The sequence below is a fragment of the Ostrea edulis genome, chromosome 3 (assembly GCF_947568905.1).
Source record: "Ostrea edulis chromosome 3, xbOstEdul1.1, whole genome shotgun sequence".
Classification (NCBI taxonomy): Eukaryota; Metazoa; Mollusca; class Bivalvia; order Ostreida; family Ostreidae; genus Ostrea; species Ostrea edulis.
The window spans coordinates 71,940,423-71,958,136 of NC_079166.1; the positions used below are offsets into that span (position 1 = coordinate 71,940,423).

The window sequence follows — 17,714 nt, forward strand, 5'->3', positions numbered from 1 at the left end:
CTGACACTCGTCAACTTCAACAACAAGTCTAGGCGGTATATATAGCATTCTTCAAATGCAATTGTGTTTAATTTATACATGCCAACTTTAAATAGCTAAATATGGGTCAAATATTTAAATGGAAAGGAGCATTTTCATGTACAAATTAAGTGTTAAATGACCACAGCATGTACTGCATGTTTAATCTTTTAAAAATACATTTATTGTTTAAGTTTAATGTATATCAAATACAAATACTTACAACATTCAAAATACACCACTCACATGTAGCAGTGTAAGATTCGTTTACAAAGTGTTGATAGTTGATTGACACGCATGTTTTGGAAAATTACCCCCATTCCCCCTTCTCCTTAGTCCTTCCTATTATTTTAAAACAATGTTAATGAAAGCTCAATTAATAAGATTAATAAGGTAATCTTAATACCTCCCCCCACCACTCCTCTACCTTACCTCTGCATATATATGTGCAATATGTACCACAGGTGCTTATTTTCAACCATTCAATGATATTTTTATAGGAAAATGTGCACGATTTGACCGTTACCTCATCAACATTTGACTTGGCTGTGATCGTATTTTGACTGAAGCGTCAATCAAAATACATGTATTACAACCAAGTCGATTCCCGAGATTAAAGGGGTGCCAACTATTCTCATACTGGCAGTTATTATTAGATCTACAAACCAACTCGCCCTATAACCCTAAACCTACCTTTCAGTTTCTTCAGCTTCCTCCAACTCCTGACTCGAGAAACGTTGATAAGCACAACACCGTGTCAGAAATCGCAGAGACAACATAATCTTCATGTTTCATACATCCCAATATCTATAACACTCAAATCCAAATCCAGTTTTTGTTTTTAAAAGAAGCTTAAATCCCATTACAGTACTTCACCACTATGAACACAATGAAAAACACTTCCCCATTTCATTCTCGTCAAACTTTTAAATGCAATGAATATACATGAAATTCATTGTGCCTGCATGGTCAGAAAAAACACAACTGGGAAGTTTGTTCTGCCGGAAAGAAATCCTCTCAAGACAGCGGGGATTTATGACAATGTTATCAGTTTGTTATGTAACGTGAAGTCTTATTTCACAGTTCGATCCAGGACACACGATTTGAAATCAACAATTCAAACAAAACAGATATGAAATCTTAGCAACAACGAGACTGTCAGCTATTTGAATCATTTCCTGCAACAACTCTTCACACACAAAAAGTTTATAAATACATTGAATATGTGATCTTTTAAAATAAATATGCCAAAAAAATCATATTGCCGTATTTCTGTCCGTGAAGTTTCCGGAAGTTCTCTTCACCATTGCATGCACATAGCTGTTAAATTTCCTCCATAATATATGTATTTCCATCACTGATCCTCAAAATCGTGTAATTACAAGTATGTAACTCTTAATTAAGGTGCACCACACATCAACACTTATAGACAGGATTCAAATGGTCTTCATCCACATTGTTAATGAAGCACAATATAACCATACAACATCTAATTCCAATCAGAAATTCACTTATTGTTCAAATGCGAGCTTTTACATATATACGTGATACTGCATGAATATCAGAGTCCACAAACATTCACTGTCATGTCTGTCACATTAAAATCAGCACTCCTACTACACGACTCCATGTCATCCTAATCCCCATGTTCTTGTAAGATTTAAATATCCTTATTCCACACTTGATACACCTCAACATAAACTGATAATGATCTTATCTATCTGAAGCACACACCCAACTATTCCTCATCTGAATCTCAGTGATAACAAAGACACGGTCAACCTAATAATTTAAAGACACAATCATGCACTGTACAAATCATTTCCTGTTCAAAACTATGCCTCCACGATGAGCGGAAACGACACATGATGACAAAACTGCTGATTTATTAAACAGCCGTCTGTCCTCTCTTGTTTTGAGTTTTAAGAAATCACCGTCTGCTTGTTAGAATAGTCACATTTTTTTTTTTATTACCTGTCTGTTTGACCGAGCAGGTGAAATGTCATCAACAATATCACTCAAAGTAATCAAGGTGGTTAAAGGAAAACTTTAATTAATTTCATGTCACTTAACGATAATTGAAGCTTAAGGTTATATATCAACTTAAATTGCTATGTAGTTCATCACAGACAGACCTTATAATAGAGCTCTAATACCCCCCCCTCTCCCTTTCTCACAGACAATATACTGACCAATATATTCATCTGCTCATCAGATAATTGTTTTTTGTAAATTCTAAAATGTATTCATAATGTAAGGTGAAAAGAGATATTTTGAATAAGAGATTTGTTTTTACTAATTACAATTATTCACAGGTAAAATCTTTATCAGCATTTAATGTGTTTGACTGCCTCAGTAACATTTAGTAATGAGCAGAATTGAAAAGTTATCTAGCAGTTATCTCCCATTGCCTATATAGGCAGAAGAAATGCTGTGACCACTGAATGCAATATAAATGAACTGTTTTATTTACTTTAAAACCATTTGATTGGCCATTTCTTTTCTTATTCCCCTGGAGACACAATAAACCACGGGGCCGCGACACTTATGTCCCCATGCAGCTTCCTCTCCGACTGAATTCAATCTTGATATGGATTCAGCATTTCAATTTGAATACAAGACTCTATATGATTAGCAGTTTTAGTGAATACAGAACTGATAATGTCTTCTACAAGAAATAAAATTTTAGTTTTGAAAATACATGAAGATATGCACTGTGATGCTTCTCACTGGCGTACGTACTGAAGTGCATGAACGCTTCATGAAAAGTCTGCAGGCGCGTGAAGTCCCTCGTGTATTATTTTCAAATACAAACTTTATTTCTTTTATTTACACCTTAATTTCATTTCTGTCGGAATACTTATCTAGATTCGTATGCACATTAATGCGTTCACGACTGCGGCACATTCAGAAGGATATTAATGGCTATATCATTAATATTTGTAAAGTTATCAAAGGTATATAAAAACATTGGGCATGTAAATATCACTGCTTGCATATATTACAAAATTCTCTCATACTACCAACCCTCAGAGATCCAAGTGCTGCATGGTTTGAATCAATGAAATTTTATAATTTGATGGGATTGGGCCATACCATTAATAAATCATTTTCTGTCAATGCAGAAGCCCCCTGTGTTAATCGATCAGTCCCACTGGAGGTCTTCTCCTCTGTTAGATTAACTTCTTAATTTCGGCTGCCTCAGACTCCACACAGTGAACTTAACGTACTTAACACTTAGTCCATACATTAAATGCCTACAGTACGTTCACAGGTCAACATTATATAATATATTGTATAAGCTCTTACTGATCGTTTGGCCTCAACCAATACTTACAATGAAGGAGGAACAACACATCATTACAATAATTAATTTCAAAAAAGCAAATTAGACATCAGTCCCTGAAACATTTTATGATATTTCACATTCACTGTATCTTTTCTCTTATACATGTATTTCTATGGGGGGGGGGGTGTTAGTATAGTCCTGTCTGTAATTATTATCAAATAGGGAGCATCATCAAGGTCAAATGTGCATTGGCTGTTCCGTTTAACATAATGAATGGGTTAATCATATGATATTTTAGTACTTAAATGTATAGTTTATATTTCAAAACAATCCACATAAGAATATAAATGCTTTCTGTGTTGTTTCATCGGGTGATGAAGGTAGCATGCAATCACTGCAGAAAAAAAATTATATTACCCACGGGTTATGATTTTCTCCTGTAATGCTTAGCTACCTTCATCACCCGGTGACACAATTAACACAGAGAACATTTTATAGTTTAATTGAAATTCCCATTTTTCTGTTCACTCACCGTTTGTTCACAGTGTATTCTGTTCACTCATCGTTTGTTCAGTGTATTCTGTTCTCTCACCGTTTGTTCAGTGTATTCTGTTCACTCACCGTTTGTTCAGTGTATTCTGTTCACTCACCGTTTGTTCAGTGTATTCTGTTCACTCACCGTTTGTTCAGTGTATTCTGTTCACTCATCGTTTGTTCACAGTGTATTCTGTTCACTCACCGTTTGTTCACAGTGTATTCTGTTCACTCATCGTTTGTTCACAGTGTATTCTGTTCACTCACCGTTTGTTCACAGTGTATTTTGTTCACTCACCGTTTGTTCAGTGTATTCTGTTCACTCATCGTTTGTTCACAGTGTATTCTGTTCACTCACCGTTTGTTCACAGTGTATTCTGTTCACTCGCCGTTTGTTCACAGTGTATTTTGTTCACTCACCGTTTGTTCAGTGTATTCTGTTCACCCATCGTTTGTTCACAGTGTATTCTGTTCACTCACCGTTTGTTCACAGTGTATTCTGTTCACTCATCGTTTGTTCACAGTGTATTCTGTTCACTCACCGTTTGTTCACAGTGTATTCTGTTCACTCACCATTTGTTCAGTGTATTCTGTTCACTCACCGTTTGTTCAGTGTATTCTGTTCACTCACCGCGTGTTCACAGTGTATTCTGTTCACTCACCGTGTTCTCTGTGCATTCACCATACATTCACCGTTCATTCTACGTACGTTCTCCATGCACAGTTTTGCGTACCCGCGTTCACCAAACACTTGTGTTCACAAAGCAATCATCATTCCCTCACCGTGCGACGCTCAACAAGCGTTCACCGTTCGTTCAGCATTCAGTCTTTCGTCTTTGCATTGTCATTCAGATTTCCAAAGGGAAAAGATAAATCTTCATAAAGAGGACAGAATGTAAAAGGAACATGTGAAAGAGTGGACGGAAACTTTCATATTACATTAGAGAAATATGATTTTGAACTACAAAGAATCTGGATTATTGACCGTGAAAATTCAAAGAAACCTCCAGTTCACTTAGCGATAGGTTAAACTGAGAGATCCTAAACTTCATAGATATAGACATATCAGAAGACTGGTTCCACGGTTTATCAGAGTGGGGTTGTTTTTTTAGTTTGTCAAAACTCAAAATATCTAATTTGATCTTAATGATCATTAGTAATTTCCCTCATTGAAATATCCTTACAATTAAAATAGATATATAAATGAGGTCAGTCAATGTTTTGTACACTGTATATTTAGTTTGATTGCATGTCTGGTTGGTTTTTGTACATATTCTTTGAAGGGCACATTTTTCAACATTGAGTATATTTTATATATAACTCGAAACAGAAATACATTTTAATTGGCAGTTGCTGCAAGACAGCAGCAACTTGTGACATAAATGCAAATACTGACATCAGGCATCTACAAATACTTCAACTTGTACAATTTATTCTTGCATCATTGAGATAGCAATTGGGGGGTTGGGGGGGGGGGGGGGGGTTTGCACCACCTCCCACTTTTCTATGACAGGAGTATACAGTAGTGAAGTTGTAATATTTCTACTTTGAAAAGCGATACTACTGGTCTGTAAATACATTACCAGCATTTCACAAAAAAAGATGCAGTCAATACTTGCACTTTGCCTTGTTTATTGACTGAATATATTCAGAACTGTGGAACACACTTCCTGATTCCGGTTTGTTTTATTATTGAGTCATTCAAGATGCTAACGACTTCTTATTTATAGTTTTACTTGTCGTTTATTGCTGCCTGATTTATCATACGCTATAACTATTTCTTTCTCCATGCAGGAAATATTCAACTATACAACTATAAAATCAACATTTTGTAAGAAACATAAATATGTAATTATGCAAATTGTGCATGTAAACCGATACATACACATGTACATGTACAGATGTAATCCTATTTCTCAGGACAATGCATACGTTTTTATTCATTTAGTTCTGTTACACAGCTTTTCATGCATAGTCTGGTGCAATCTAATTAAAATCAGATCCTAGGATACGTATACGCTCACAATTGCTATAATAGGATCTGACATAACCCCATAGGGGGTCATGTCCACATGACCTTTTGCTTGGAATATTCAAGAGAACTATCAGCCAGTCAGATTGCGCCATACAGACAATGATGGCTATTCAGGCGGTTCCCGGCAATTCGTAAACAAGTTGTAGTAATCTCTCTTCCACGAAGTTTATTTCACACTATAAAATTGTATATTCTCACATAAGGAATTTTAAACTTCTGCAATAATGCCTAATCTATTCCGTCTATACAAACAACAAAACGTACGAGATAAAATACACCCAAATCAAATTAATTGTGAATTGCGATTTATGTATGAATAGGGATGGGTACGATTTGAATAGTTTTCAAAATAGTTTACTTAATTAACGCGAGGAATATTACGCCAGTCGACGTAAACGGTACATTGTGACGTCACATTTAACTGTGATGTGTTTTCTTTTAAACCAAACAATCGTAGCCGTTTTCCTTGAATTGTAAACACTGACGGTTTCAAAGCCGACGCGCTGATTGGCTGACATAAAGTTCATCTGAGCATGACCCCTAATCGGGTTATGTCAGATCTACTTATGCAGAGTTTACGGCGCGGATCTAAGAAGTCTGATTTTAATTAGATTGAGTCTGGTGATGTTGGCATGACAAAATTTATTTATTGCTTAAATGCAAATACTGATTATAATAACCCAAAATGTACCTTTATGAAATAAATACAATGCAAGGAAAACATCCGATAGATTCCAGATAAATGGATTATCTTGCATTCACCATTTGCTCACCATTCACTTTGTGCTCGAATTTGCGCTCCATTCGTGTTATGCGTCAGCTCACCATTCACCAAGTTGCGAACATCATTCACACACAGTTCACTCTGTGTGCATTCACCTGAACCACGCTCACCGTTTGCATTAAACATTAACTTTATATATTCCTAATTTATCCCTTTCGAATTGTTAACATGCATGCAGTAACTTTTTTAAACTTAGATCACAGCAGTGTTCGAAATTAACCATAGACCGATAGACAAAGTCTATGTCAAATGACACTGGTCTAGGCCAATTGTAATTGAGATATTAGACCAAATTGTCTATGCCGATTTCTATATTTAAAGTAATTAAGTTATCCCAAAGGACCCAGCATGGTCAGCTGACGTCTGATAAACGTTATAAGAAAAGGAAGATATTCTTATGGAAATGGAAAGAAAATATGTTTTCTAAGTACATTTGATGTAAATGAAAATGTAATAAATTTGTCTAATGTTGCGGTCTATGCCAATTCGATGAGGTCTATGTCATCTTGTTTTGGCATAGACCTGTGGTCTATACAAGTTTTAAACCAATTTCGAACATTGTCACTAAGGCAATTATATCACTTGGGTTCGAATTTATTATTAAAGAGTACTCTTTAATAGTGAATTCGAACCCAAGCGATATTATAAATTGCCTGTGACTCGATCAGGTTATTGCTCAGTGGATAAAATCTGCCCATCTATTGATTGGAAGTTCAAGTCCATCAGGTCTATCCAACCTTTTTTCTTAATGATTTACAATAAAAATATTTTTTTTCATCTGTATTATTTTGCTGACTAAAGCAAATTTAAAATTTTCCATTAATTACCAGAAGATTGTTATAAACAATTTACAAACTTTGTCCATTAAACTATTCTTAGGTTTTTTATTACTCCTTCAAAAAAAAATTCACATTTACTTCATTACTACAATGATTGAGTCATGGTTAACAAAATTTTGTGATGAACAGTGCACAAATATCAGTGAAGAAAAACATTGCTTAAACATCCGGAGTGAACACGCATGTACATACAAACTGCATTTGGAGTTGAAATTAAAATCAAAGCAATCATTAAATTTAATTTTTTTTAAAAAGAAACAATTTTTTAGTTTTGGCATGATGTTCTTAAAATGATAATCCCTAATCCCATCTCCTCACCTGCTTAGTAAAATGCACGACTGCTGATCCTCAAGAAACTCAAATAGCGCCATCTCAGTGAGAACTGTCTTCAATCATTTCACTTCAGTACAAAACCAGCACAATTAGCAGCCATTTTGCCAAGAGGCAATGAAGTGCCCGAGTCCTTAAAAATTACTATTTTATCAATCACAGAAAAAGCAACTGAGACCTAGCAGAAAAGCCTTTTCTATTAATTATGTTTTGAACTTAATGACCATACACTGTAGCAAGAGCTTGCAACTTAAGGGGAAAAAAATAAAAGCTAATCAAGTACTTCACTATAATCTATGTTGTGTTGAGAAGAGGGAACCTAATGTGTCACGTTGCTTACTTAAAATAGACTCAATCATTGTTATCAAAGGCGATCTTTCATCATAGTAAATGTTCACCAACCAAACGATTGTTAAATTTCAACATGATTAAGGAAGCCGGCTGTTCTAAGGATTTTATAATAACCCTACTATTTTAACACGCCCGTCCAAAAAAACCACATTTTCCACCATTACTGGTGACAACAGACAAGATAGCAATACTGAAAAACAATTACAGCTTGTTTGCTGTTTGTTTTTCAGATCCAAAGAAAAGGCATTAATCAATACCCCAGCTGAATATGCTCATACAGGTAGTGGTAATGTGGATCTATACTTGTAGCAGGTGAATATATATGCATACCATCCCATTCTACTTCATCAACAGTTCACAGTTCAATCAGAAACAGATAACTTCATTTTACCAAAGAGAAACTGAAAACATTTAAAAGTCTAGACTTTAAGACAAATTCATGCTTTAATAATGATAAAATATTTCAACCTGATAGATGCAGACATTTATAGAGAAAAAAAATGTCCCTTTTTTTTCTTTTTCATTAATGGAATTTGTGTTTTTATATTATTTTTCCAAAGTATGAGTAGACACTTGGAGTACAGTTTATAGTAGCACTATTTGTTTAGGCCCTATAGCTGCATTCCGACCAAAAGATCGTTTTATTCAATTTCATTCACTATCTGCTAGTCATAACACCAAGGTGGCTCAACAAAGCCAAATAAAATTCTAAGAATTTACTGAAAAAATACCATACAATTACACATGTAATTAGTATGTAGACGAAAACAAATATCCTCGTCAGATTCGAACTTGAGATTATATACATATGTATATATATATTAAAAGAAATAGAATAAACAGTACACAAAGTTAAAAATATATATATATGCACAGGCAGATCTGAGTGAGTTGTCTTTTCAAATGAAGAGTGTAGTTCCTAGGCATAAGAAGACTAGAAGCACTTCTGCAGGATAATTAAAGATTAAACATATGACATGATGCAATGGGGTACTTTGATAATTCTTTTTTTTTTTTAATTCAATATTTATTAGCAATCCCAGTAACAAATGAACAGCCAGACAGGCACAAAAATAACTTCACTGCATGGGAATAAATATTGGGAGATAAAATCAAATATTAGTTGGTTCTTCCTCGTGATAAGGCCGCGTGGCTACCCTTCGCTTGTTTATCAGATATTGAACTAACCTATAGGATGTCTGTTTCCTAATGGAGAAGTGGGACAGATCAGGCATCAATCGCTCCTCATCATCAGATTCGGATGGAATGCTTGCGCACTCCGCCATCTTCCTTCACCATTTGGCTCTACATGGATGTTTCAGTCTTCCACTATCTGCATAATGAAATAACCAAAATCTTTTCAAATACTATTATGCAAATACTCTCCTTTAAAATCTCAAAAAACAGTTTCCTTATTTATAAGGAACCTGACTGCATGTATCTACAACTGCATGTATTGTATCAAGAATGGTGTATGAATTAAGGAAATGTTTTCCTGTTTGAAAGCTTTTAAATGGTTGCTTGGATTTACAATCGTAAAATTACACGTATTTTTCATTATTGATGGTAAGTTAACCATACTTCCTATTAAATAAGAAGAACTGTATTTTGTTCTGATTTGAGAAAAAGAGACTATAATATAACACGGACAGCACGGACATAATCTTCCGAGTCATTAGGGAAGCATGACTGAGATAAATCTACAATTATATACAGTCTAACTACTCAACATATTGGGTGTTTGGGATTAGCTAACAATTCAGGATCATAATAGTGTCTCCAATCTGATGGCCAGTAAATCCTAGAAACTATTTTCCAATATAAAGATATTCATGTACTTTAACTCGTATAACATCGCAGCAAGTAATGTAAATGACCGATGACCATCGCCCGAATTGTTTACCTGGATATTTTAAATAACTGTCACCCTTTATTAACACACAGAAAGAGCTTTTACATTGTGATAAAGGTCTATTTTAAGAAACTTCATACAACCTAGATGAGGAGGATTCAAACCTGATGATCTAGGAAAATTTAACCTTATAACAGCTTTAATGAGTAAACCTTTATCTCCGGTGTTCCCCGATCTCCCTTCACAACTACAGGCATTCTCCCCAATAAATTTCACTATTTCTTACCAATCTGATGACAAAAACCTAGTATGTAAACCTTTCAGAATTACATGCAAAAACAAAACTCAAGCTGCATTGTTTTGTTTTCCACAAATATACACAGATCACATACTGTACACATAAACACACATAGGAATATAATGAACACGAACAAACAATAGAAATATTGACAAACACATGTCAATGAACAAACTCGTACAAATAAACACAAACAAACAAACACATCCATGAATAATTACATATAAACAAATGAACAAACTCATCAATAAACAACCACGAACAAATAAACACACATGAACGAAAAAACACGAACAAATAAACACACATGAACAAAATAAACAAACACATGAACAATCACACAAATAAACACACATGAACAAATAAACACACATGAACAAAATAAACAAACACATGAACAATCACACAAATAAACACATACAAACAAATAAACACATATGAACAAATAAACAAACACATGAACAATCATACAAATAAACACACATGAACAAATAAACACACATGAACAAAATAAACAAACACATGAACAATCACACAAATAAACACATACAAACAAACACATATGAACAAATAAACAAACACATGAACAATCACACAAATAAACACACATGAACAAATAAACACACACAAACAAACACACATGAACAATTAAACACACATGAACAAATAAACAAACACATGAACAATCACACAAATAAATTAACACATACAAACAAATAAACACATACATGAACAAATAAATACATATGAACAATTAAAACACAAATTTACAAACATGAACAAATCACAAATAAACACATACATGAACAAAACACAAGAAAGACACACATGAAAATAAACTTCAATACAGAAACACCACCTGCTTTGGATGAATACCAGATCAATTAAGTATTCAGCTTTAAGAATATAATTACCATTCCATTCTGTTTAAGATATTTTATTGAACATTTGATCCATATGGAATACAATCATAACTTTCTTTAGAAAATATTATATACATTTATATATTTAACAATAAAAATATTAGTTATCAAATTTTACCATCCCGTACAAAGTTTTTCACCGTCCTGATCAAACGAGCAATACACATTTAGTCTACATGAATGACGTAACTGAATCCAGAGCCACATCACAAACAGCACAGCGGTTACAGAAAGGATGATTCGAGTGCATTCAAATTAAAATTCAATACAGATCGACATACACAGTGCATTCCAAAAACCAGCATCAAGAGGGATATATACCGTCAACATGCTTTCTATCGTGTAATTAAAGAAACGATCCCACTGTGCCTGCTTACAGTATTAACTAGTACATCTAAACACTATACCCTAAGTTTTCTTGCCAGTGGAGGATAAAAGAATATCACATTTTTATGCACTATTGTTACAATTCTTCCGAATTCCTCAAGAACACTTACTGCACAACAGTCTGCAGACAAACGGAACATAAATCTTACTTAATGCTGCATTCTGTCGATCTTTGTACATCTCTGACTCCCCATCTCGTGTTGGAGCCAGATTTGAAAGTGTTTCCCAATACAGCCCTATCCATCAATGATGACAGAGCACCTTCTCAATGTTCTAATCTTTCCCCATTCATCTCCACGACATATGATAGTTGGTTTATATATTAATAGACCTCACAGTACTGTACCAGTCACATCCTTTAATGACCAACAAATTGAACAGTTACTAAGTGTATAAAGACATATATTAACATGTACACACTCAGACTCCAAGAGAACAATTCACTTCCTTTTGATCCCTCAAAGTGTGAACAGCTGGGAACTTCACTTTTATTACCTAAAATATTACAGCAATTTAAAAAAAAAAATAAAACCAAAAAAAAAAATACTTAAAATTTTTGATAAGCTTCATTATTGTGACAAATGTCACCCTTATATAATCCTAAATATAAAGGTACTGAGAACTGACATATCAAGAGCACTACATCAATGTTATGTGTCCATAAGGGACCTACTTATGAAAGAGATGTTTTAGGGGAACCCAGAATGGCACTATAATCATTATATAATACTATAATTCCCCTTTTGTCACAGCTGGATGGTAAAGCTCAAAGCACACAAGTGTTCAACAAAGATGTGCATTTTACGTATCGCAGGCACTACCAATTTCATAAAAACCATGTAAATTTGAACAGTGTCGATCACTATAAAACCATACTGTGTGCATGCATTTCTTGAAATTTTCCTGAGATCGGGAAATTATTCAAACTTTAATTTATATACTTCGTTTTCATCATGTAAGCAATTTATATGCAACATAGCAGTAAGTGTGGGTAATTTTCTGCATCAATGATCTAAAAAGTCAAGTGAAGCATCCTGGTTTCTTTATTTTTTTTTCACTCAATAAATGAGATTTAATACTTCCATGTACATTTTTAATATTTTCCAAAAGTCGAATTATGATCACTGCACCTCTGAGTCAGTTAAGTTGTAAAACATTTCAACAACATATATCTAACACATGTAATTTGTGTTAATGGTTCGATCCTTATAAATCTGGAGAACTTCTCTGGGCCAATAAATACCAACATTTTCACAAACAATAGGGTCTATATATCAAAGTGTTCCATATATACATTAGGTTTTAATAAATATAATTTCATGTAAAATACTTAAAATGTAATTGTGCAAGAAAAAAATTGAAAAAAAAAAATCAGGTTTCCCTGTAATACTGGCCAGGTCAGGAGTCTCTGGTGATATAAAGCTTAACATTGTTTGCCATTATTGAAGATGATAAAAATAATGAAATTTTCTGTGTACAACAGTGATGGATGGATGTAAAGAGAGAGAGAGATTAAGAGATAGAGATATATATATATAGATAAATAGATAGATAGATAGATCAATCGATTGATCGATCGATGGATCGACAGTGCTTTATATTCAACATTTCTTCACTTAACGGCATTTACATTTTTCTAAAAATCAGTTCATTGAAATCTCTGTGCTTTGTAAAATATTTCAAATGCAGAGTGTATCTTGAATTATCCCGCTTCAATTTACATTAAAATGACTGTATCCATCATCTATTTTCATGTTTTTGTGGCATGTTACAGCATGGCAAGAATTCCATCATAATCGAAAGCACAGGGTTTTTTTTCTTATTCAGCAGTCATGATCGATTGAGACTCCTGGGAACTGAGTTTCTCTCTCTCTCAAGACTCTCTCTCTCTCTTTTTCTTAATATATATATATATATATATCAGTATCATCATCTATTTATCTATCTAGATCTATCTACTCAACAACATGAACAAGTAGATTATCAAATTTTGTGACAACCTGTCCCTTAATTACTAAGGAAAATCGAAAAAGTTTTACTACAGTAACATAAAATTGCTGATGATAGTAAACGATGTACAAAAAGGCTGGCACTGAATCTAGTACAAATTTACACTGCAATTATACATATGTTCAGTTTTTTGGCTTGCTATAATCAACATCTTTGCGAAATATGGCACTTTCATCCTATTCATCCAATGGGCTGATCCAACACAGTGGATAGTGGATTGTGTGGATCAGGCCATATTGGACAAATAGAATGTACGTGTCCTAGCTAATTCACTCCAAAGAAAACATATTGATTTTATAAGCAAACCAAAAACAATAAACATGTAATTTGCAATGTACAATATAAATACACTTTTATACATATAGTGTTATCTTTTATATACATCTTTTACTATCTGTAGTAAGCTTTCGTAGCTACACTAGACCCGTTTATAGCAATCTTTTGTAGAACTCAATCATTTATCCTAAGGGAGGGACAGGTTGTCCCAAAAATTTGAGTCGAATCCAATTGTTCATTTCATTATTCAATTTAGTGATTTACATGTATTTATGTGTGTGAGTGTGTTTGAAAGTTTAACTGAAAATATTCCCCCCTCAAAAACCATTGTCATTATATTGTACCTTAAAGCTATAAAATAAGATTAATATTAAAAAGTTCTGGTGTTCAATTTTAATGCTTTGTATCTCTTTTAGCATCATTTAATTCGCACGATATTTCAATTCTGATTTATTGTTGAAAGACCACAAATCATGATTACCCATAATTCCAAACATTTCTTCGCATGAATCGATGCAGTTGAGTGGCTGCTTAAAACAACCCATAACTACGATATAATGCACATTCATTATTATATAAAGTGAAAATTCGTATCCATCAGTTTGTAAACTTTACGAGAAAATGAATTATTCATTAACATACATGTTACCTGACATAATGGTATAGCAATAACATATGACAAAAGAAATCACTGCAGTAGTGGTGAATATCAGCACTTGTTGTTGAGTGTAAAAATGTGCTCACAAAACTGCAAATTTCTTCACCAAACTAATGCCCCAATATTCACTAATATAAATTCAATGTCATCAAATTTACAGAAACCTCATGCACTATACCTCCGGAACAATTACTGTGATAAATGGCAATATATATATTTTTATAAAGTTTTCTTCTAAACCAAAAAGCTGATTGAGTGTCCCTCAGGCCATTTAAAGTAGCAAAGATTGAGAATAATGCAGAAAATAAACAGGTCTTTGCATTTAATTATTCATGGATTTGTGTTCCCCAAAGTCAATACTATACACAATTTGAGCATTACTAAATATAGAACACTTTAGAACAGGTAGTAGTCAACAAACGCCCACATATGACAAAACCACTGTTGACATTTCTTAACAGACACTCTGCATGCTGATATTGTGTGCATATGGTGAAAAAGTTCATATTCATCATTTTATATCAATATTTAAATTTATAGCTGCGCAAATAAAACGCACCATGATGCTGTTGCATAATGCACACAGTGAATTTCTTGGAATCATAATAAGCACATTTAAATAGAAATTATGAAACTTTCACGTGTTAACTAAGTAACTGGATATACTCGCATTACTATCTGATAAAAATTAAAAATATGTATCTATAATTTCAGTTTATTAAGAGTTTCAAAACGTATAAATTACCAAATGAAATATATAGGTCATCACACTTTTTAAGATGTAAAACACACATGTACAAATCATAAATCAACATAAAGAAAATCTAACACATAATGAACTCGATAAAGAATTAGTCAATGAAAACAGAGTTATTGCCCTTGGATTCAATATTTTGAAACATATGATATCTTGGATTACTTATCCATAACAGTTAACTTAAACTTTTGAAATAGTTTATGTTTAACAAGATTTTTCACTATAACCTTTGGAAAAGATTCCAACGAAATTTACGGTTAATATGCATAAATCTAAATAAATCATTTAAATCAATTATGCAAAATCATATTTCGTTTTACAATATGCTGTTTTGATTTTGTTGTGATCATATCAATCGTTGATAAACCGCATGAATTTTACTTGAACCATTTCTAACAAGATCAGAGCATGCATTTAAGTGTTAAATATTTGCAGTCACTTTTATCATATGTGTCATATAAAAGCATATAAGGGTTATTTTAATTAAGCAAAGCAAACCCTATATACAATGGAAAACTACGAACTAAATTACTTCAATATTTGAAGCATTTAATGTTCCCAGTAAGAAGACATATTTGCAAGTACATCAATTGTCTATTATGAATTAACGCTTAAATATTTGGGGCATTCATTGTTCCCAATAAGAGCTAGGGCATATTTGCAAGTAAATTAAGTGCATGTCTATAAAATTTGGTTGAAATTAGTTCAGTAAGTGGCTTTGGAGTAGAAGTTGAAAATGTGAAAAAGGAAGTTGACAATGGCACAATAAAGCCACTGACGACTACACTGATGACATATAACACAAATGTTGATCAGAAAAGATCACCTGTGTCTTATCATGACTCAGGTGAGCTAAAATGATTTGTCTTAGAAAGCATTATTCATTCAAAATGAGTCTTCATTATGGCACCCAATTTCATACTTCACAATCTTTATTCCCCTCATCTTCCCATAGACTCATCCAATGTGAATTGGAACCAATTCACAGCTTTTATGAATTTCTACTTGTTTTAACCCAGCCCAATCAGTGTCCCATGTGGCCTGATGGGTAATTTGTGAAAATGGATGGCAGTTCTATATATAGAGTCCCTCTCCATACTTTTGTCACGATCTTGCCTACACTTTTAATGCACATTGAGCAATCAGTTTTCTATCCATCTCCCGATGAAGAACTGCTTTTTCATGAAAACTTGTGTGTCTATAATCAATCATTATTGGCAAGATTTGCATTATGAGTCGAGGAGAGAAGCATGTCATTTCATCCAGGAGATTGAGATGCAAGTGAAAGTTTCAGCTGGTGTCATATAATCTCTGATTGAAAATATGGAGCAGTCAAGGATTGATAGAAGTCGGTCTCAGGTTCCAGTCCTGTCATCAGGTTCTGCAACATCATATCTTTAATTCAACAACAACTTAGCTTTCAAAATACGTCAAAGCTTTCAATCTATGCAGTGAATATTAATTGAACATCATTATAGGTATAAATGTATTAGTTTTTTATAGAGTAAGTTATATATGTATACTTTCTGCAAATTATACAATTCAACTCTATTGAAAAGTGATTAATATGTATTGTTCTATTCATTTATCAATTGCTCAGATCCCGTGGGGATATGGTATAATCCCGTGGAGATCCGGTATAATCCCGTGGGGATCCGGTATAATCCCGTGGGGATCCGGGTTAGAATACATCCTCAGTACTCCTTGCTGGTCATAAAAGGTGACTAAATGGGGCGGTCCTTCAGAAGAGATCACAAAAACCGAGGTCCCGTGTCACAGCAGGTGTGGCGCGACAAAGATCCCTCCCTGCTCAAAGGCCATAAGCGCCACGCGAGCATAGGCCGAAATTTTGCAGCCAGGCCTTCATCGGCAGTGGTGACATCTCCATATGAGTGAAATATTCTCGAGAGGGATGTTAAACAATATTCAATCAATCAATCAATTGGTCAGAGTATGATTCTAAATGCCTCATTTTGAAATATCTATGATCATGTGACGTCGCAAGCCGAATTTAGAAAGAAAGAGGTTTAAAAAGACATTCTCAGATAGGAAACAGCTGTAGAGTAAGTGATATTTACTGACCACCACTTTGAACGATGGAATCGCGTGAAGGGGGAGTTCAATTCCATGTTTAACATGAAATCCTCTTTTACATAGTATATGAATTTGCTGACTTGTCTCTTCCTACATGTATGTTTTTAATGATGCACACAACGATTCACCGTAAATGTCAGTCCTTCATAAATATGCAAAATTCGTAAAAATATCCATTAGTAAATCGTCATTTTCCCTTTGCATTGAATACTAGACTACAACTTCATTAATACCAATTAATACTGTACATGCTATGAATAATTTGTGAAAATTTGTCAG

The 17,714-nt window shown here is 33.7% G+C and overlaps 1 protein-coding gene across 11 annotated transcripts in view; it reads right to left on the reverse strand.

The window, feature by feature from the left end:
- The window catches only part of LOC125677687 (diacylglycerol kinase zeta-like), a 136,919-nt gene that overhangs the window by 94,719 nt on the left and 24,486 nt on the right, over positions 1–17,714 (reverse strand). For 5 of the 11 annotated variants that reach the window (XM_056158806.1, XM_056158803.1, XM_048915811.2 and 2 more), the window contains one exon: positions 9,369–9,513. In XM_056158806.1, the coding sequence (XP_056014781.1) occupies positions 9,369–9,466 (98 nt within the window). In that variant the 5' untranslated portion in view covers positions 9,467–9,513. Of the gene's footprint in view, positions 1–241; positions 263–711; positions 1,868–7,817; positions 8,132–9,368; positions 9,514–11,789; positions 12,690–17,714 lie in introns of those variants that run through there. The other 6 variants (XM_056158805.1, XM_048915816.2, XM_056158804.1 and 3 more) reach the window with 4 other exon arrangements.